The 23089-nt window shown below is 50.7% G+C and overlaps 2 protein-coding genes across 2 annotated transcripts in view; both read right to left on the bottom strand.

Moving 5' to 3' along the window:
• Positions 1-16477, bottom strand: part of LOC142258852 (uncharacterized) — a 29907-nt gene extending 13430 nt beyond the window's left edge. Inside the window, exons 1-4 of the mRNA XM_075331428.1 lie at positions 16392-16477; positions 592-741; positions 283-462; positions 78-201 (exon numbers count right to left, since the gene is read on the bottom strand). Coding sequence (XP_075187543.1) covers positions 78-201; positions 283-462; positions 592-669 — 382 coding nt within the window. The 5' untranslated portion in view covers positions 670-741; positions 16392-16477. The remainder of the gene's footprint in view (positions 1-77; positions 202-282; positions 463-591; positions 742-16391) is intronic.
• On the bottom strand, positions 15518-22834 carry LOC142258866 (gastrula zinc finger protein XlCGF66.1-like). Its single transcript, XM_075331438.1, has 5 exons — positions 22746-22834; positions 17087-17236; positions 16778-16957; positions 16573-16696; positions 15518-15600 (listed from the first exon to the last, which is right to left on the bottom strand). The coding sequence occupies exons 2-5, from the start codon at positions 17162-17164 to the stop codon at positions 15518-15520; spliced, it is 465 nt and encodes a 154-aa protein (XP_075187553.1). The 5' UTR covers positions 17165-17236; positions 22746-22834.
• Positions 22835-23089: the final 255 nt, after the last annotated feature.

Consider the following 23089-nt stretch of genomic DNA (forward strand, 5'->3'; position numbering starts at 1 on the left):
GAGACACATACAGGGACTGAATTCATTCCTTACATACAGATAATTATAGGCCATGTGTATTTAGTCCTGTCAATTACCTGGTGATGTGAGGGGCTGGGAATCCTCCATCATGCCGTCCTTGTACAGATCTTTGTGTCCTTCTAAATACTCCCACTCCTCCATGGAGAAATAGACGGTGACGTCCTGACACCTTATAGGAACCTGACACATACAATGATACCGTCACCCCCGATCCCTTCATAGCGTTACTGTATAATGTCCCAGCATTCCCAGCAGTGTCACCTCTCCAGTCAGCAGCTCAATCATCTTGTAGGTGAGTTCTAGGATCTTCTGGTTATTGATGTCCTCATGTATCAGGGGGTGAGGTGGAGGCCACGTGATTGGGCTCAGGGGTCTTCCCCATCCCTCAGACACAGGGGCCTGACAGCGCTCACTAGAGGTCTTCTTCACTACTGTGTAATCCTGGTTATGGAGAGACACAGTAATAAATCTCACTACAGACATTTCCAGAGTCCTCACCTCTCCAGTTCTGTCCATCTGTTATTCCCATAGATAAGAATGATGTAATGTGACGTCATCAGAATCTCTCACCTCTCTAGTAAGCCGGAAGAGGATCTCTAGGGTGAGGTGTAATATCCTCTGCGCCATCTTGTCCCTGTCCACATCCATCCTTGATGGTTCAATTAGGAGAATTCTCTTATATAGAAGATCTCCACTGAGAGGATCTGATATTGTAGGGAACTAAATGGGGAGAAGATGACGATGTAACACAGGGCCAGATTAAGGTTGGTGGGGGCCCATGGGCAGAAAGTTTGGTGGGGGCCCAATAATGTTAACATTTTTAGCCATAACAGTAGAGCACGAACTGTAGCATTAAGATATAAGTACAGCACCTCAGTCTCACATTCCCCCTTCTCAGCATACTGTGCCCTCCATACTGTGCCCTCACACTGGCCACCATGCTGCCCCTTCTCTATACTGCCTACCTCCTTCACTATATAGTTACTATACTATACCTCTGTCTCACATTCCCCCCTCCTCAGCATACTGTGCCCTCCATACTGTGCCCTCACACTGGCCACCATGCTGCCCCTTCTCTATACTGCCTACCTCCTTCACTATATAGTTACTATACTATACCTCTGTCTCACATTCCCCCCTCCTCAGCATACTGTGCCCTCCATACTGTGCCCTCACACTGGCCACCATGCTGCCCCTTCTCTATACTGCCTACCTCCTTCACTATATAGCCACTATACTATACCTCTGTCTCACATTCCCACTCCTCAGCATACTGTGCCCTCACACTAGCCACCATGCTGCCCCTTCTCTATACTGCCTGTCTCCTTCCCGATCCAGTCACTATACTGCACCTCAGTCTTGCATTCCCCTCCTCAGCATACTGTGTCCTCCATACTGTGCCCTCACACTGGCCACCATACGGCCCCTTCTCTACACTGCACCTCAGTCTCACATTCCCCCTCCTCAGCATACTGTGTCCTCACACTGGCCACTATGCTGCACCTTCTCTATACTGCCTACCTGCTTCATTATCCAGTCACTATACTGTACCTCCGTCTCACTTTCCCCCTTCTCAGCATACTGTGTCCTCCATACTGTGCCCTCACACTGGCCACCATATTGCTCCTTCTCTATACTGCCTACCTCCTTCACCATCCAGTCACTATACTGTACCTCCGTCTCACATTCCCACTCCTCAGCATACTGTACCCTCACACTGGCCACCATACTGCCCCTTCTGTACACTGCACCTCAGTCTCTCATTCCCCCTCTTCAGCATACTGTGCCCTCCATACTGTGCTCTCACTTCTCTATACTGCCTATATCCTTCACTATCCAGTCACTGTACTGTACCTCCATCTCACATTCTCCCTCCTCAGCATACTGTACCCTCACACTGGCCACCATGCTGCCCCTTCTCTATACTGCCTACCTCCTTCACTATCCAGTCACTACATGATACTGTGAAGCCCCGCCGGTGTTGTGTCAGTGCATACCTTCAGGGACTCCACGTAGCTGGTGCTGGTCACAGGTAGGGAATCTTCAGTTTTGATCGTGACGCCACTCTCAGATTTGCGGTCAGAGGGGACCGCCACTGCAGATTAGGAGGCACCTGGGGCTGATGGTGGGTGCAGTCGGGTGTAGTAGCCTCCTGAGAGTGAGGCAAGCCCCAGGGCCCTTTGTAAAGCTGTAGTACCACAAGTCGCAGAATGACCACACACAGGCAGAGTGTCTTTCAGGGTTTTTACTCACGTCAGGTGGCAGGGTGAGTAACCCGGGCGTAGCTGGGATGAACCAGGTGGGAACCAGGTATCCTTCCGGCTGACTGTATGAGGGTGACTACAAACTCGCCTTCCTTAGCCCTTGGTGGTTTGGGGTGACCCCGACTTTGAGTCCCTATGGGGGTCACCCAGGGAAGATGCTCCAAGCCTCTCTCCCCTTCTTGTTTTGCCGTGTGCTTGTTCCCCGGGCCAGGCCACTCCAGCCTCTTGCCTCCTGTGACCTATGGGCCCTACTTGCGGTTACGTGGCTGCGGCTTTTGGTTGTTGTGGTGTGGGCTGTAAGAGCCCCACACCGGCAGGTTTAGCAGGGAAAGGTGAATCTATCCTCGCTTCGGGATCTGCCGCCCGGTTGGGCCTGGTGCTCTCTAGAAGTCTCCTTACTTCCCACTCCGTGCACTCTCTAGCTGAAGCTGGCTTTCAGGCAGCACTCCTAGTTGACCGTTCTCCCCCGTCTGTAGTCACTGCGCGGGCGCTGTTAGACAGCATCAGCCCCACAGGTCTGCTCCTCACTGAGCCCTCTGGAGTTCTCCTTCTAACTGACTCACTGCTCCTCCTCTCCTGTTCTTGCCTACGCCACCTAGCAACCAGATTCTCTTACCACACCCCTTGAGAGGAGATGGAGGCTCTACCCCCTCCACTATTCCAGTGAAGGTGAAGGCTTGCCCCCTCCTGGGATCCCCAGGGGTCCTCTCATGGGTACATGTGTGAGACCTGATCACTATGCGCCTGTGTTCCACACCCCTGTCAGCCTTCTGGATTACCTGTATTGTACTGTCCCCAGCATGGGTGCAGTACTCAGTGGTGCCTGACCAGGTCAGGGGCGCCACATTCCCCCTTAGTTATCACCAGCACGTCCTCGGGCTGCAAGACAACATTTTAAAATGCATAAAACATTAAAACATGTAAAACATTTAAAAGCACCAGGTATCAGACATCACCACCCTCCACCCACAAGTCCGTTAACCCACCCAAAACCCTCTCAGGAGGCAGGTCACCGGTCCTGTTGGTAACCAGGTCTGGGCCATCCGTTTCCCCAGACCTTTCCTCCAATCTTCCTCTCCCGTTGGCCGCGACTTCAGCCACTTCTGGCAGGATGTAGAGGCGGCTTTCATGGGCTGGTGGTTTCAGGGTATACCTGGCCTGGTGGATCCGCGCCTTCAGCCTCTTCTGGCAGGATGCAGAGGCGGCCTCCACAGTTGGTACTGACCAGGTACCCTCTTTGTGGTGGTGAGCCAAGGCCCCATAAACAGGCGTGCTCTCTGGTCGCAGGTGAGCCAAGGCCCTTTTCTACGGACGGGCCCCCCTGGTTGCAGACGAGCCAAGCCCCTAAACAGGCTGGCCCTGGTGGTGGTGCCACTGGTGTAACTATTTACACTGCGAGAGTTTGTGGCTATAGCAAGTTCATAGCCTTAAGTTTATTTCTCACAATAGTTTCTGTGGGCGCATTTCTTTAACGTTGCAAACAAAACTTTTCAAAACTGGTCAAAACTTCTTACTTTACTTTACTTTACTCCTCTTTTTCACTAGGGCGAGGGCACGTAGGGCACTGGCACCTGTGACTTTCCTGCTCTTTGTCTCTGTCTTCATCTGTGGTTGCCTCATCTATAGGTTCTGTGTCCTTCCTTTCTTGGTCTGCATCTGATTCCTTCTCTGTATCTGTTTCTTTATCTCTGTCTTGTCTTTCTTGTCTTTCTTGTCTTTCTTGTCTTTCTTGTCTTTCTTGTCTTTCTTGTTGCAGGGGATGGCTGTAAGGTTTGTTGGGACATAGCGTTACGCCCAGAGCATACAATCCTCTTTCGCCTTGATGCAGGGTGAACTGAACGGAATCTCCCATCTTTAGATTTCTGCAAGGGTGTCCTCTTGGCAGATGAGCGTTCACATCTCTGCGGTTTACAAATATCCCTTCTTTTATTCCTGGTGCTACAATGAAGCCATAACCACTTTTCAAGTTGAAATCTTCCACTACGCCATAACACAGGGGTCCTCTAGCCTGGGCTTTGGACTCTCTCAACAAACGCTTCTCCTTCAGGTCTCTGGCGGTGACTGCTCTCTGTTCAGGAGACTGTGGTGCTGGAGCAAACTGTGTTCTTCTGCGCCGTGTCTTGCGGGCTGGATCCATGCCTGTGGGCTCCCAGGTGAAGCTCTTAGGCAGCTCTTCTTCTGCAGAGGGGGTCAGGTCCTCCTCGTCCCAGCGGGAGTATGGCAGCATTTCCGGCTCTGAATACACAACTGCTACTGGTGGCACTGGAGTCGGAGTCAACCCTTCTGCTTCCTGGCCTCCTCTCCCCCTTAGTTCTTCCTGGCACTCCAGCTGTGGCAGTGCCGGGGATGGCTGCTCTTCGGCCGGCCCAGGTGAGGGACTCCTTGGTGTAGCTGCTGCAGGAGTTAGCAGGAGACTCTTTGGGGTATGCGGAGGGGGGATGTATTGGCTCACCAACCATTGTGGAAATTTGGCCTCCAGGTCAGCCTTCATCTGCCAATATGCAGGGTCTTCACCCACCGTGGGCTGCCTATCAGGGACCTCTGTGGACCGGGGAGCGGTGTCTGCTCTGGCCTTGCAGGCCGGGGAAAATGATAAGGTAGTCTTCTCTTGGCGGGCCGCGCCTGGCATGGCGGCGGCCTGGTCTTGGCGGGCCGCGCCTGGCATGGCGGCGGCCTGGTCTTGGCGGGCCGCGCCCGGGATGGCGGCGGCCTGGTCTTGGCGGGCCGCGCCTGGCATGGCGGCGGCCTGGATCAGTGTCGCTGTTGCAGGGGGCTCTGTGCAGGCTGGGCTGGACGTCGCTGCAGCAGTCTGGGCTTGGCGGGCCGCGCCCTGTATGGCGGCGGCCTGGTCTTGGCGGGCCGCGCCCAGGATGGCGGCGGCCTGGTCCTGGCGGGCCGGGCAGGGCATCGCTGCAGGGACTGGGTCTTGGTGGGCCGAGCAGGGCATCGCTGCAGCCGCTGGGGCTTGGAGGGCCGCACCTGGCGTGGCTGCGGCCTGTTTCAGCGTCGCCGCACCGGACGCCTCTTCAGGGACCGCGGACGTGGCAGCAGGGGTCGGGGCACTTGCGCGGGCCGGGGCATCATTCGACTCACCCGTTGTTGGTAGCACTGGGGTCTGCGTCGTCGCCGTCCCGCCTGACACCCGGCGCGCAGCTCTCCCTTCATAGGCCCGAACCGCCGCGGTCATCTCCTGCAGTTCCATCCGTTCCTCCCGAATCTGCTCCACGACCCGGGTCTCCAGCCGGTTGCAAAACTGGGCCAGCTCTCGGTACCACCAGGCAGCGGAGCCTGGTTCTGGGTTCCTGCGGTCAGACGCCATTTCTTCTGCGCCGTCTTCTGCACGATCTCCCAGCAGTGGACTCTTCGCTGCCTCCTGTAACAAGCTGTCCAGTTTCTGCTCTGCCTCTTTCAGCAGCTCCTCTCCCAGCAGCAGGCTTGTGGCTTCCTTTCCTTCCCGCCGTCTCTCGACGCTTCCACTCTCATAGCTGGCAAGGTCAGAACTCTGCAGGGGATCTCTGGGTAGCCACACCTCTTCGTGGGCGGTAACTTCTTCCAGCGCGGGCTGCTGTTGTTTTTCAGCGCGCTTTTCATGGTGGCAATATGGCGGCGCTTCCAATTTTTCAAGCGGACCGCCCAGGCACATGGTCACCTGTCTGAACAGGTCTAGTCCTTATCCTGTTCGTGACGCCAGATGTGAAGCCCCGCCGGTGTTGTGTCAGTGCATACCTTCAGGGACTCCACGTAGCTGGTGCTGGTCACAGGTAGGGAATCTTCAGTTTTGATCGTGACGCCACTCTCAGATTTGCGGTCAGAGGGGACCGCCACTGCAGATTAGGAGGCACCTGGGGCTGATGGTGGGTGCAGTCGGGTGTAGTAGCCTCCTGAGAGTGAGGCAAGCCCCAGGGCCCTTTGTAAAGCTGTAGTACCACAAGTCGCAGAATGACCACACACAGGCAGAGTGTCTTTCAGGGTTTTTACTCACGTCAGGTGGCAGGGTGAGTAACCCGGGCGTAGCTGGGATGAACCAGGTGGGAACCAGGTATCCTTCCGGCTGACTGTATGAGGGTGACTACAAACTCGCCTTCCTTAGCCCTTGGTGGTTTGGGGTGACCCCGACTTTGAGTCCCTATGGGGGTCACCCAGGGAAGATGCTCCAAGCCTCTCTCCCCTTCTTGTTTTGCCGTGTGCTTGTTCCCCGGGCCAGGCCACTCCAGCCTCTTGCCTCCTGTGACCTATGGGCCCTACTTGCGGTTACGTGGCTGCGGCTTTTGGTTGTTGTGGTGTGGGCTGTAAGAGCCCCACACCGGCAGGTTTAGCAGGGAAAGGTGAATCTATCCTCGCTTCGGGATCTGCCGCCCGGTTGGGCCTGGTGCTCTCTAGAAGTCTCCTTACTTCCCACTCCGTGCACTCTCTAGCTGAAGCTGGCTTTCAGGCAGCACTCCTAGTTGACCGTTCTCCCCCGTCTGTAGTCACTGCGCGGGCGCTGTTAGACAGCATCAGCCCCACAGGTCTGCTCCTCACTGAGCCCTCTGGAGTTCTCCTTCTAACTGACTCACTGCTCCTCCTCTCCTGTTCTTGCCTACGCCACCTAGCAACCAGATTCTCTTACCACACCCCTTGAGAGGAGATGGAGGCTCTACCCCCTCCACTATTCCAGTGAAGGTGAAGGCTTGCCCCCTCCTGGGATCCCCAGGGGTCCTCTCATGGGTACATGTGTGAGACCTGATCACTATGCGCCTGTGTTCCACACCCCTGTCAGCCTTCTGGATTACCTGTATTGTACTGTCCCCAGCATGGGTGCAGTACTCAGTGGTGCCTGACCAGGTCAGGGGCGCCACAATACCTCCATCTCACATTCCCCCTCCTCAGCATACTGTGCCCTCCATACTGTGACCTCACACTGGCCACCATGCTGCCCCTTCTCTTTACTGCTTATTCCCCCCCACTATCCAGTCTCTATACTATGCCCCTCACACTTTTCTTTCCCAATACTGTCCACTTACAATTTTCTCCCACCATACTGCTGCCTCACACTTTCCAATGGTGCCCCCCTGATTGCTGTGCAGGGGCAAATATGCCGCATGCCCCCCAAAGGTACGCCCCTGTACAGTGTACAGGAGAATACATGACTGGTACACGCAGGGCCGGCTCCAGGTTTTTGTAGGCCCTGGGCGAAAGAGTCTCAGTGGGCCCCATCCACACATAGACATGCACAGATACATACACATACAGGCATACGTACCCATATATATTTAAAGAGAAATTCACAAAAACACATATAAACAGACATAAATCTAGACACAGTCATATACACTGACATACATAGATACACATCATACATGCACACACAGACAAATTTTTAAATTTTTATATATATTTCTCATATTGGGAAGCCGGCAACAGTCTCATTCACCTCCCCGCTTGTCTCCATCCAGCTCCGCCTGGGCATGTGTCTGTGCCACGCTGATTGGTGGCAGTCACTAACAGACATGGCCGCACATAGTGCACACTAACACTGTATATACATTACAAGAGAGGCTGGGGACATACACATTACTGGAGGGCATACATATTACTGAGGAAAGGGGTATATATCAATGGGGGGCATACAGCTCTAGAGGGGGGCAGTGGCTCTGAGGTGGGGGGGAAAAACAGCTCTGAGGTGGGGGGTGACATGCAGCTCTGGGGGTATACAGTTCTGGGGTGGAGGGGACATACAACTCTGGGGGAATAGTAGTATGCAGCCCCCATATTCCTCCATATAGTGTTATGAAGCTCCCATAGTCCTCCATATAGTATTATGCAGCCCCCATGTAGCCCCCATATTGCATTATGCAGCCGCCATATGGCACTATGCAGCCCCCATATGGCACTATGCAGCCCCCATATGGCACTATGCAGCCCCCATATGGCACTATGCAGCCCCCATATTACATTAAGCAGTGCCCATATAGTACAATGCAGACCTATATAGCAGTAGGAACCTTCATGTCGTATACAGCCCCCATATAGCACAATGCAGACCCATATAGCATTAGGCACCCTCATGTAGTACACAGCCCCTATATAGCACAGTGCAGAGCCAGATAGCATTAGGCATCCTCACACAGTACACAGCCCCTATACAGCACAGAGCAGACCAGAAAATATTAAGCACCTTCACATAGTACACAGCCCCTATATAGCACAGTGCAGAGACAGATAGTATTAGGCATCCTCATGTAGTATACAGCCCCTATATAGCACAGTGCAGAGCTAGATAGCATTAGTCACCCTCATATAGTATACAGCCAGTATATAGCACAGTGCAGACCCAGATAATATTAGGCATCCTCACGTAGTATACAGCCAGTATATAGCACAGTACAGACCCAGATAGTGTTAGGCATCCTCACATAGTACCGGGTTTACTGTGATACAGACACCAGATGTTATACAATATACATATTATTATACACCATCTGATGTGTGTACACAGTATATCACACTGCTCTGTACACTGTATGTGGTATACCATGTACACAGTATATCACACTGCTCTGTACACTGTATGTGGTATACCAAGTACACAGTATATCACACTGCTCTGTACACTGGATGTGGTATACCATGTACACAGTATATCACACTGCTCTATACACTGGATGTGGTATACCATGTACACAGTATACAGTTAGGTCCAGAAATATTTGGACGGTGACACAAGTTTTGTTATTTTAGCTGTTTACAAAAACATGTTCAGAAATACAATTATATATATATAATATGGGCTGAAAGTGCACACTCCCAGCTGCAATATGAGAGTTTTCACATCCAAATTGGAGAAAGGGTTTAGGAATCATAGTTCTGTAATGCATAGCCTCCTCTTTTTCAAGGGACCAAAAGTAATTGGACAAGGGACTCTAAGGGCTGCAATTAACTCTGAAGGCATCTCCCTCGTTAACCTGTAATCAATGAAGTAGTTAAAAGGTCTGGGGTTGATTACAGGTGTGTGGTTTTCCATTTGGAAGCTTTTGCTGTGACCAGACAACATGCGGTCTAAGGAACTCTCAATTGAGGTGAAGCAGAACATCCTGAGGCTGAAAAAAAAAGAAAAAATCCATCAGAGAGATAGCAGACATGCTTGGAGTAGCAAAATCAACAGTCGGGTACATTCTGAGAAAAAAGGAATTGACTGGTGAGCTTGGGAACTCAAAAAGGCCTGGGCGTCCACGGATGACAACAGTGGTGGATGATCGCCGCATACTTTCTTTGGTGAAGAAGAACCCGTTCACAACATCAACTGAAGTCCAGAACACTCTCAGTGAAGTAGGTGTATCTGTCTCTAAGTCAACAGTAAAGAGAAGACTCCATGAAAGTAAATACAAAGGGTTCACATCTAGATGCAAACCATTCATCAATTCCAAAAATAGACAGGCCAGAGTTAAATTTGCTGAAAAACACCTCATGAAACCAGCTCAGTTCTGGAAAAGTATTCTATGGACAGATGAGACAAAGATCAACCTGTACCAGAATGATGGGAAGAAAAAAGTTTGGAGAAGAAAAGGGAACGGCACATGATCCAAGGCACACCACATCCTCTGTAAAACAAGGTGGAGGCAACGTGATGGCATGGGCATGCATGGCTTTCAATGGCACTGGGTCACTTGTGTTTATTGATGACATAACAGCAGACAAGAGTAGCCGGATGAATTCTGAAGTGTACCGGGATATACTTTCAGCCCAGATTCAGCCAAATGCCGCAAAGTTGATCAGACGGCGCTTCATAGTACAGATGGACAATGACCCCAAGCATATAGCCAAAGCTACCCAGGAGTTCATGAGTGCAAAAAAGTGGAACATTGTGCAATGGCCAAGTCAATCACCTGATCTTAACCCAATTGAGCATGCATTTCACTTGCTCAAATCCAGACTTAAGACGGAAAGACCCACAAACAAGCAAGACCTGAAGGCTGCGGCTGTAAAGGCCTGACAAAGCATTAAGAAGGAGAAAACCCAGCGTTTGGTGATTTCCATGGGTTCCAGACTTAAGGCAGTGATTGCCTCCAAAGGATTCGCAACAAAATATTGAAAATAAAAATATTTTGCTTGGGTTTGGTTTATTTGTCCAATTACTTTTGACCTCCTAAATTGTGGAGTGTTTGTAAAGAAATGTGTACAATTCCTACAATTTCTATCAGATATTTTTGTTCAAACCTTCAAATTAAACGTTACAATCTGCACTTGAATTCTGTTGTAGAGGTTTCATTTCAAATCCAATGTGGTGGCATGCAGAGCCCAACTCGCGAAAATTGTGTCACTGTCCAAATATTTCTGGACCTAACTGTATCACACTGCTCTGTACAATGGATGTGGTATACGATGTACACCGTATATCACACTGCTCTATACACTGGATGTGGGATACCATGTACACAGATATACAATGTCCTGCACTGATCACACCTGGGCCTACAGCACCTCACATATCCTATATGTAATATGGGCCATATAGTGTAATGTGTGCTGCAGGCTCAGATGTGATGTTTGTGCTGGAGCTCAGTGTGAGTTATTGCAGGGGAGGGATGAGGCTGATGACCCGGCACTGACAGCCCAACCTGATCTGCAGCAGTTCACACTCCTGCAATAACTCACACTGATCCCGGGCAGAGCTGCTGCTGACACTATGGAATCCCGTCCTGCTCCCTCCTCACTGCAACCTCTTGCCCGGCACCATGATGGATGACGTCACACTCACCATCATTCACTGAGTCCTCTGCTCCGGTCCTCCCACAAGCTCCTCTATGGCACGAAGAAGCAGCAGCAGGCGCGCGGTGACGTCATCCTTGCAGACGCAGCCCACACAGCGTGCAGTGGGCGTGTCTGCAGCACAGTGACGGCCGGGATTGAAAATCTTTAAAGGTACAGTGCAGTCCTCAACACTGCGGCGTTAATAAAATGGTGGCCGCACTGATAGTGGTGGCGGCCCCCTCAGAAGCTCTTGTGGTGGGGGCCCCAGGGCTGGAGCCCCGCCTATAATCCGTCCCTGATGTGACATCATAAAGAATCCTGTACAGTATTATAATTACAGGAGACTTTATATCTGATCACTGGCCGCAGAAATAACGCTAACATATATGGCATGAAGGAGGTGTGCCGCCCCTGCAGTGGATCGAACTGCTCGGATCTAGGGGTTGGTGATTACTCGTGGCTCGCGGGTCTCCTGACCCGGGGGCCGGGCCACACTCAAATGTGAAAGGGGGATATTTACAGGGCATTAGTATAGTTTATGATGCCACCCATGGTGTACGGTAATTGGGAGTACCACCGCTGCCGTTGGGAGTACCCGGGTGATGGAATGGGGCAGCAAGGTGACGTTGCCCTCCATGGGTAGGGGGGGTAGGCCCTGGGACTCTGGATAGTGGTTATGGGGGTGCAGTGCGGGGATCAGTCGGGTACTCATTCAGCAATGAAGCTGATGCTGACAACAGGGTAAACCAAGTCTCTGACTGCCGTTGCCTCTCGAGGGGAGCATGTCCGGGTCCCGTCCCCTGCAGCACTGCCTGGTGGTCCATGACCTGGCTCCTGGCACAAAATTAGAGTGTCCCTTGTGGCCCGGTAGCTTGGCGCTTGCCGGGCCCTACTCCCCACTGTGGCTAAGTGAGAGAGCCTGCTCTCAGGGGCTCACGCTTTGGATTTTAGTGGGCCGCTTACTAGGAAAGCCCTATGTCCCTCGTTGCGCTAGTAACCCCGATCTCTGAGCTGGGTGGGAACAGTCCATAAAGGCCCCGTTCTCCTCAGGTTAATTGCCGGGTTGCCTGACGCTTCTCCTCGACCTAGGGTCCGTGTACCTCGCCATGCCTTCGGTCCCGGACCGGTGATAAGACCAGGCTGCTGGCCGTCCTCCTCGACGGGTTCTAGGCACCTAGCCTTAATCCCCTGCGACCGAGGGTCCTACTCCTCTAGGTCCAGACCACCGTCTGCGACCCAGTCTGCTTCTTCCCTGGGAGCTCCAACTCCCAGCTTCCTCAGAGCTCCTCACAGCTCGAGGGTTACTACTCGACTGAACTGACACCTCCCTGCTTGGACGGCCCTATTCCTACTTAAGCAGCTCACTGGTGTGCCTGACAGGTGTGGTGCAAAGTGTATCTAGGATTTGTGAATGCTGGTGGAGGCAGTACTGCAGGTTAGGTTCCCAGAACCATGGGGGTTGAATACTGCACGGGGAGGGCAGTTTGTGCAGTACCCTGTGACGACCCGAATAGACCAGGGCGTCACAAAGACAGTTCCTGGTTTTGGGCTGCAGAAACTGAAATGAAGATTCTTGATCCAATAATATTAAGAAGCGGCTTTTACTTGACATGTATGGCACGTGACACTTTTATACTATTCATCTGTTTGCTTGTTTTAGTTTTTTTTTTGTATGTTTGCAGGTTTTTAGCTTTCCAGATTTTTTTGTCTGATTTTTAAACTGCAATATTTTTTCAATATTTGCAAAATTACTGCATAATAATGACCCTGAAAAAGACGTGGGTGTGTGGGTGGACGAGAAAACCAACCAGTGCCAGGAAGCTGCTGCCAAGGCAGATAAAATAATAGGATGCAGTGAACGAGGCACAGATGCTCCGGACAAGAACAGTTTTGCCTCTATACAAGTCACTAGTGCGGCCACACTTACAATATTCTGCACAATTTCGGGCTCCAGTGAATGAGGAGGACATAACTGAACTAGAGCGGGTGCAGAGAAGAGCAACCATTAAAGGAATGGAAGGTCTGCAATAGGAGGACAGGTTAGCAAGCTTGGGGTTATTCATTTGGAAACACAAAGGCTACGGGGCGATTTTATTACAATGTACAAGTATATCAGGGGCATTACTGAGATATTTCTAATGAGCTTTTTACAACTGAGGCCTGCAATGATGACAAGGAGGTTCAATCATAATCACAGATGGGGATTCTTTACTGTAAGAGCAGTGAGAATATGGAACTCTCTGACACATGATCTGATAATTCTTCATAGACTACAAACATTCAAGGCGGGCTTGGATGACTTCCGTAAAAAGTATATTATGGCAGGTTATCCCTACTAGATTTTGTGATGGGACATTGATCCAGGGAACTAATCTGATATTTTTAGTCATGAAGGAATTTTTCCCCTTGTAAGGGTATTCACACCCCCGGAACGTTTCCACTTATTTTAGCGTCATACCCACAAATGTAAATGTATTTTATTAGGATTTTATGTGATATACCAGCAATAAGTAACAAGTATTTGTGAAGTGTAAAGGAAATGATAGATGGTTTTCTACATATTTAAAACTATAAATCTGAATATTGTGACGTGCATTTGTATTAAGCCCCTTGTAGTATGATGCCCCTGAGTGACCAATTGCCTCCAGAAGTCACATAATTAGTAAATTGAGTCACCTGTATCATTTATTCTCAGTATAACTACAGCTGTTTTGTGAAGGTTTCACAAGTTTTGTTTCAGAACATTAGGGCTCAAAAAGCATCTTGAAAACCAAGAAACCCACCAGACAAGTCAGGGATAAAGTTGTAGAAACAAGTAAAGCAAGGCTCAGTTATAAAAAAAATAGCCAAAGCTCTGAACATCTCACTAAGCACTTTTCAATCCATCATCCAAAAATAGCAGGAGTATAGTGTGAAGACATGAGGGTCAGTGGGTACGGTCGTCCGCTGGCCTGGCTGTCTTCAGAAAGACCACTCTGACCAGGGCTCATCCCACTGAACGCCCGCACTCCTTCCTTGTGGGCAGAACACTTCTCAGACAACACAGGGTGAGGGAACCACACCTTGGTAAGACGTTACTGGTTCACCAACAGGAAAAATCATATTGTACATTTCCAGAAAGATCACAAGATGGTACAAGTGACAGAGTCTCATCCATTTGTTGGCTCGCGAGAGATTAGAATCTTTGCGACTTCGGGGCTTCCTGGGCTAACTATCCCAGTCAGCAGCGCCTCGCTTTTGATGAGCACCCACTGAGAGGAGATAGCGGCAAGCTTAGAAAGATGACTGAGAACAGCAAAGATATGTAGCCAGGCAACTGAACTGTCCTCACCTGGGTTCTCCAGGCACAATTGTGGGCTCAGCATTGAGCAGTGAAGCAGATCTGTGATCTTCTAGCTAAAAATGTGGATTTTAGGCTGAAGTCCTGCAAAATGAAATGTGGAAAGAGGAGCAAAGCCCTTTTTATACCCCTCAGTTCTCATTTCAGAGTACTGTATCTTACAGGATTGGTGGGAGATGGCTGTTCTCTCATTGGTTCAATTAAATTCGACTGCATAATATTCCTCTAATTGACATAGTCAACGAGGCTGAGGCAATCAACATTTAACAGACAATAGGGCTCTGGTCAGTCTGACATGAAACAATGGCTAACTTCTCTTGATTTGGCAATCAAAGGCACAATATGTGTGGCCTAATTAAGAACAGTTCACCCCTCACACAAATCTCAAGATGCTGAGTTGTCACATATAGCACAACTGCAAAACGGCAAAGACATGGCCGTTCACCTAAAAAACATCCCAAGCAAGGAGAGCACTAATTATAGAGAAGCAGCCAAGAGGCCTGTGGTCAGTGGAAAAGCAGGAGAGATCCAGAGCTCAGGGGGAGAATCTGTCCACAGGACAACTATAAGTCATAAACTCCACAAATTTGGCCTTTATGGAATAATGGATATTTTTAAAAGCAAAAACATAAGAATTAAAAATTGCTTCACAGACGCCTTCATCCAATTTACCTGAGATAGAGCTGTTTTATAGAGTAGAAAGGGCAAAAATGTCACCTCTAGATGTGCAAAGCTGGTAGACACATCCCCCAAGAGACTGGCAGCAGTAATTGCAGTGAAAGGAGGTCCTGCAAAGTATTCACTCAGGGGGCTGAATACTAATGCACATCGCAATTTTCAGAGTTATATTTCTTAAAATGTTTAGAAATCCATGTAAAATTTCCTTTATACTTTACAAGAATAAACTTACTACTTTGTGTTGTTATCACATAAAACCCCAATAAAATCCATTTGTTTGTGGCTGTAATGTGAAAAAATGTGGAAAAGTTCACCGGGTGTGAATAGTTTTTCAAGGAACGGTATGTCTACCTTCAACCTAAAAACTAGGAAATTTTGTCACGAATGTTCTCCAGTCCACACCCGAGCTATTTTATGTAGACCAAACACTTTGGTTCAAACTTGTCGCCTTTTATGAAAACAAGAGACTTTTTGCACTAAAAAGTCACAAACACAGGTCACAGGAAAAATACAAAGCGTTTCTATTGTGCGCAAAACTCATGATCCACTTGGACCAATATGAAGAATCTGGAACAAAAAACATTAATTAGTACGAGAAGATAAAAAAGTGACTTAGAAAACACCACAATTGATGAGTTGGATGTAAGTTTTGTGGTGCGGAGCCCGTTATACCGGCAGACGGGATGTGACCGGAGGCAGAAATATTCAGAGAAGGGAAAAATTTTACACTTTCTAGATAAATCCTCTCTTCCCGGGATGTAACGGCCTCTAATGCCGGGATCACACGGCCGGATAAAGAATCATCACAGCTTCATCCAGAAAACTAGGACAAGTCTTTTCTTATTTGTCATCCATATACAATCCGGTATTTACAGCCGCTATTAATAATTTACAAGACCATTTACAGCTTCCTCCATTACAGAACTGCAATGTATCCGTAACACAATGTCTGCTGTATGGCGGAGCTGGTGGGAACCTGATGGTTTGTGCAGACACAGACCTGAATGGACGAGTCTCCTCCGATTTACGGACGGCACTAGAGGATGCTGGGATTATTCTCACACGCAGATTCTGTCAGTGAGAAAGAAAATCCCCATCTGCACCGCCACATCCAATAACAATGGTCTGAGGGCGAGACGTTGTGTTATTTTATGGACAGAACTGAAAATACAGTAGTGTGAACGAGGACTAAAAGGAATCATCAATGCTCTTATCTCTCCTAATCCTGCCATCTCCACCACTCTCATTACACAAGTATAACACATATAATACTGGAGGATAAAACAAGACTGAGCACAAGACCTTCACAGCCGTCTACACATCATAGGGGGATTTCATGGCACCTTCTCTCCATCTACCTGATGATCCTGAGGAACATCGGGATCTTCTTGTTTACAGTCCTGTGGGAGAAGAGGACGGGGACATCTCTCTGGTGTTGTCCTCTTACTGGATAGACCTGGAGGAGACACATACAGGGACTGAATTCATTCCTTACATACAGATAATTATAGGCCGTGTGTATTTAGTCCTGTCTATTACCTGGTGATGTGAGGGGCTGGGGAACCTCCATCATGACGTCCTTGTATAGATCTTTGTGCCCTTCTAAATACTCCCACTCCTCCATGGAGAAATAGACGGTGACGTCCTGACACCTTATAGGAACCTGACGCATACAATGATACCGTCACCCCCGATCCCTTCATAGCGTTACTGTATAATGTCCCAGCATTCCCAGCAGTGTCACCTCTCCAGTCAGCAGCTCAATCATCTTGTAGGTGAGTTCTAGGATCTTCTGGTCATTGATGTCCTCATGTATCGGGGGGTGAGGTGGAGGCCCCGTGATTGGGCTCAGGGGTCTTCCCCATCCCTCAGACACAGGGGCCTGACAGCGCTCACTAGAGGTCTTCTTCACTACTGTGTAATCCTGGTTATGGAGAGACACAGTAATAAATCTCACTCCAGACATTTCCAGAGCCCTCACCTCTCCAGTTCTGTCCATCTGTTATTCCCATAGATAAGAATGATGTAATGTGACGTCATCAGAATCTCTCACCTCTCCAGTAAGCCGGAAGAGGATCTCTAGGGTGAGGTGTAATATCCTCTCCGCCATCTTGTCCCCGTCCATATCCATCCTTCAAGGGGCAATCAGGAGAATTCTCTTCTATAGAAGATCTCCACTGACAGGATCCGATATTGTAGGGACCTGAATGGGGAGAAGATGACAATGTAACATCATAGAGAATCCGCTGTAATAATACAATTACTGGAGATAATAAGGAGAAACATATAATGAGAACATTCTGGGGGAACACTATATTTTGTGGGGGAAGAAAGGGCCCGAGGACCGAGGGCAGAAAGGGGCCGAGGACTGAGGGCAGAAAAGGGCCGAGGACTGAGGGCAGAAAGGGGCCGAGGACTGAGGGCAGACGGGTTCCTCACTTTCACTATAGGGAGATAAGGTATGCACACCAGTGACTATGTAAGGGGAATACATGAAATAGCAGAAACTGCTGTGTGAATACTGACTTGAAAAATCCAATAGCTATATGTAAGAATGAAAATGTGAAAAATGGAATCTGCATTACTGCCATGAACATATGAATCAAGAGAAATTTAGCTACTGAATTGATCAATGCAATAGAGCCCCAACACTACGCCAAAGTATTTCTCTACGTTGCGGTCCCTAGCTAGTGTGTGTCCTCTCATGCAGTTAAAAAACTTACCGTGTATGGGAAGCTGAGACCCAGGCTATTTATGCGTATGATATGGATTGGCAATAGGTGTGGTTGGGGAGGGTTCACAAACGAAAAACTAACGAACCCTCCCCAACCACACCTATTGCCAATCCATATCATACGCATAAATAGCCTGGGTCTCAGCTTCCCATACACGGTAAGTTTTTTAACTGCATGAGAGGACACACACAAGCTAGGGACCCCAACGTAGAGAAATACTTTGGCGTAGTGTTGGGGCTCTGTTGCATTGATCAATTCAGTAGCTAAATTTCTCTTGATTCATATGTTCATGGCAGTAATGCAGATTCTATTTTTCACATTTTCACTCTTACATATAGCTATTGGATTTTTCAGGTCAGTATTCACACAGCAGTTTCTGCTATTTCATGTATTCCCCTACATAGTCACTGGTGTGCATACCTTATCTCCCCATAGTGATGTTTTTTAGGTTTTTGCACCCAGTTCAGACTTAGAATGGTGTTCCAAACGTTATTCCTTATTTGGGTTCCTCACTTCCGGCCTCTCATAGTTGGGGCGTTTGTATCTATCAGAGGAAAAGGAACAAAAACCTCACAATTCATAGAAATCAGCGAGAGAAAAACACCAAGAAAGTCTCAGTGCTAAAGGGGTTAATGTCACCTGTGACCAATAATGGGGAATTTCCACACACCTCCACCTGCAGAGCCGCTGTCACAAGTAACAGTCATGTGGTTTCTGGCTATAGAAGGTCACAGCATCTGGCTGCGCAGAATGCTCCCTGACTTTCCATTGTTCCTGCTGTCAGTATTAATTTCCTGCTGGATTTCTCTCCCCCTTTTGGACCCAGCAGGAGCTCGCCTTACACCAGATCATCAGCATTGTCTGGGTGCTTAAATACCAGTTACTTCCTTGGACTGATGCTGGTGATATTTTTAGTTCATTCAAGCCTTGGTTGTAAGCAGGTGGCTTGTACTCCTCTGTGGTATTGCTGCTGAACGTCTACCTGTGTCACCTGTAGATAAGCAGTTCATGCATTTTCCTGTGTCGTGTTTAGTGGGGTTGATGAAGAGCTCGTCCCACCCGTTCCCTATTTAGGGCCCCGCAGTAGTTATAGCTAGGGTCAGGTATCCGGCTCGGGGCAGAGGTGCAGAACCTATCTATGGTGGTGAGGACCCAGGGACCAGCAGTAGTTATAGCTAGGGTCAGGTATCCGGCTCGGGGCAGAGGTGAGGAACCTATCTATGGTGGTGAGGGCCCAGGACCAGCAGTAGTTATAGCTAGGGTCAGGTATCCGGCTCGGGGCAGAGGTGCAGAACCTATCTATGGTGGTGAGGACCCAGGGACCAGCAGTAGTTATAGCTAGGGTCAGGTATCCGGCTCGGCGCAGAGGTGCGGAACCTATCTATGGTGGTGAGGACCCAGGGACCAGCAGTAGTTATAGCTAGGGTCAGGTATCCGGCTCGGCGCAGAGGTGCGGAACCTCTCTATGGTGGTGAGGACCCAGGGAGCAGCGGTAGTTATATCTAGGGTCAGGTATCCGGCTCGGGGCAGAGGTGCGGCACCTATCTATGGTGGTGAGGGCCCAGGGACCAGCAGTAGTTATAGCTAGGGTCAGGTATCCGGCTCGGGGCAGAGGTGCGGAACCTATCTATGGTGGTGAGGGCCCAGGGACCAGCAGTAGTTATAGCTAGGGTCAGGTATCCGGCTCGGGGCAGAGGTGCGGCACCTATCTATGGTGGTGAGGGCCCAGGGACCAGCAGTAGTTATATCTAGGGTCAGGTATCCGGCTCGGGGCAGAGGTGCGGAACCTATCTATGGTGGTGAGGGCCCAGGGACCAGCAGTAGTTATAGCTAGGGTCAGGTATCCGGCTCGGCGCAGAGGTGCGGAACCTATCTATGGTGGTGAGGACCCAGGGACCAGCAGTAGTTATATCTAGGGTCAGGTATCCGGCTCGGCGCAGAGGTGCGGAACCTCTCTATGGTGGTGAGGACCCAGGGACCAGCAGTAGTTATAGCTAGGGTCAGGTATCCGGCTCGGCGCAGAGGTGCGGAACCTCTCTATGGTGGTGAGGACCCAGGGAGCAGCGGTAGTTATATCTAGGGTCAGGTATCCGGCTCGGGGCAGAGGTGCGGCACCTATCTATGGTGGTGAGGGCCCAGGGCCCAGCAGTAGTTATAGCTAGGGTCAGGTATCCGGCTCGGGGCAGAGGTGCGGAACCTATCTATGGTGGTGAGGACCCAGGGACCAGCAGTAGTTATAGCTAGGGTCAGGTATCCGGCTCGGGGCAGAGGTGCGGAACCTATCTATGGTGGTGAGGGCCCAGGGACCAGCAGTAGTTATAGCTAGGGTCAGGTATCCGGCTCGGGGCAGAGGTGCGGCACCTATCTATGGTGGTGAGGACCCAGGGACCAGCAGTAGTTATATCTAGGGTCAGGTATCCGGCTCGGGGCAGAGGTGCGGAACCTATCTATGGTGGTGAGGGCCCAGGGACCAGCAGTAGTTATAGCTAGGGTCAGGTATCCGGCTCGGGGCAGAGGTGCGGAACCTATCTATGGTGGTGAGGACCCAGGGACCAGCAGTAGTTATATCTAGGGTCAGGTATCCGGCTCGGGGCAGAGGTGCGGAACCTATCTATGGTGGTGAGGGCCCAGGGACCAGCAGTAGTTATAGCTAGGGTCAGGTATCCGGCTCGGCGCAGAGGTGCGGAACCTATCTATGGTGGTGAGGACCCAGGGACCAGCAGTAGTTATAGCTAGGGTCAGGTATCCGGCTCGGGGCAGAGGTGCGGAACCTATCTATGGTGGTGAGGACCCAGGGACCAGCAGTAGTTATAGCTAGGGTCAGGTATCCGGCTCGGCGCAGAGGTGAGGAACCTATCTATGGTGGTGAGGACCCAGGGACCAGCAGTAGTTATAGCTAGGGTCAGGTATCCGGCTCGGGGCAGAGGTGAGGAACCTATCTATGGTGGTGAGGACCCAGGGACCAGCAGTAGTTATAGCTAGGGTCAGGTATCCGGCTCGGGGCAGAGGTGAGGAACCTCTCTATGGTGGTGAGGGCCCAGGGACCAGCAGTAGTTATATCTAGGGTCAGGTATCCGGCTCGGCGCAGAGGTGAGGAACCTATCTATGGTGGTGAGGGCCCAGGGACCAGCAGTAGTTATAGCTAGGGTCAGGTATCCGGCTCGGGGCAGAGGTGCGGAACCTATCTATGGTGGTGAGGGCCCAGGACCAGCAGTAGTTATAGCTAGGGTCAGGTATCCGGCTCGGGGCAGAGGTGCGGCACCTATCTATGGTGGTGAGGGCCCAGGACCAGCAGTAGTTATAGCTAGGGTCAGGTATCCGGCTCGGGGCAGAGGTGCGGAACCTATCTATGGTGGTGAGGACCCAGGGACCAGCAGTAGTTATAGCTAGGGTCAGGTATCCGGCTCGGGGCAGAGGTGCGGAACCTATCTATGGTGGTGAGGGCCCAGGGACCAGCAGTAGTTATAGCTAGGGTCAGGTATCCGGCTCGGGGCAGAGGTGAGGAACCTATCTATGGTGGTGAGGGCCCAGGGACCAGCAGTAGTTACAGCTAGGGTCAGGTATCCGGCTCGGCGCAGAGGTGAGGAACCTATCTATGGTGGTGAGGGCCCAGGGACCAGCAGTAGTTACAGCTAGGGTCAGGTATCCGGCTCGGGGCAGAGGTGAGGAACCTATCTATGGTGGTGAGGACCCAGGGACCAGCAGTAGTTATAGCTAGGGTCAGGTATCCGGCTCGGGGCAGAGGTGCGGAACCTATCTATGGTGGTGAGGGCCCAGGACCAGCAGTAGTTATAGCTAGGGTCAGGTATCCGGCTCGGGGCAGAGGTGCGGAACCTATCTATGGTGGTAAGGGCCCAGGACCAGCAGTAGTTATAGCTAGGGTCAGGTATCCGGCTCGGGGCAGAGGTGCGGAACCTATCTATGGTGGTGAGGGCCCAGGACCAGCAGTAGTTATAGCTAGGGTCAGGTATCCGGCTCGGGGCAGAGGTGCGGCACCTATCTATGGTGGTGAGGGCCCAGGACCAGCAGTAGTTATAGCTAGGGACAGGTATCCGGCTCGGGGCAGAGGTGCGGAACCTATCTATGGTGGTGAGGGCCCAGGGACCAGCAGTAGTTATAGCTAGGGTCAGGTATCCGGCTCGGGGCAGAGGTGAGGAACCTATCTATGGTGGTGAGGGCCCAGGGACCAGCAGTAGTTATAGCTAGGGTCAGGTATCCGGCTCGGCGCAGAGGTGAGGAACCTATCTATGGTGGTGAGGGCCCAGGGACCAGCAGTAGTTATAGCTAGGGTCAGGTATCCGGCTCGGGGCAGAGGTGAGGAACCTATCTATGGTGGTGAGGGCCCAGGGACCAGCAGTAGTTATAGCTAGGGTCAGGTATCCGGCTCGGGGCAGAGGTGAGGAACCTATCTATGGTGGTGAGGACCCAGGGAGCAGCAGTAGTTATAGCTAGGGTCAGGTATCCGGCTCGGGGCAGAGGTGAGGAACCTATCTGTGGTGGTGAGGGCCCAGGGACCAGCAGTAGTTATAGCTAGGGTCAGGTATCCGGCTCGGGGCAGAGGTGCGGAACCTATCTATGGTGGTGAGGACCCAGGGACCAGTAGTAGTTATAGCTAGGGTCAGGTATCCGGCTCGGGGCAGAGGTGAGGAACCTATCTATGGTGGTGAGGACCCAGGGACCAGCAGTAGTTATAGCTAGGGTCAGGTATCCGGCTCGGGGCAGAGGTGAGGAACCTATCTATGGTGGTGAGGACCCAGGGACCAGCAGTAGTTATAGCTAGGGTCAGGTATCCTGCTCGGGGCAGAGGTGAGGAACCTATCTATGGTGGTGAGGACCCAGGGCCCAGCAGTAGTTATAGCTAGGGTCAGGTATCCGGCTCGGCGCAGAGGTGAGGAACCTATCTATGGTGGTGAGGACCCAGGGACCAGCGGTAGGTTTAGTCTAGTTTAGTTTCCCTAGACACAGGGTTTCCGTTACCTTCCTTTTTGCTGTTCGCTTGGTGTTTCCCAACCCCCGCATCTAGCGTAACAGCCGCACAGTATACATGTGTCTGCTCTGTGCTTCCAGGACCTGTGATGATGTCACATGGAGGGGAGGAGTCAGGGGTCACATGATCAGCTCCTCAGTAGTGATGGGTAAAATGCGGTTTTTTGGTGAGCCGGGTCTTTTGGCTCCGAAAACGGCTCTTCATTTCCTATTACCTTTGGCTTTAAATTTGAAGCCAAATTCTGGTATGTTTTACCCCATGATTGTACCTTTTAGTAAAAATCTACATGTGACAATTTATGACATAAAACAGAATAGTTTCCAGAATATCCAGA

Source organism: Anomaloglossus baeobatrachus, assembly GCF_048569485.1.
Source record: "Anomaloglossus baeobatrachus isolate aAnoBae1 chromosome 5 unlocalized genomic scaffold, aAnoBae1.hap1 SUPER_5_unloc_14, whole genome shotgun sequence".
NCBI lineage: Eukaryota > Metazoa > Chordata > Amphibia > Anura > Aromobatidae > Anomaloglossus > Anomaloglossus baeobatrachus.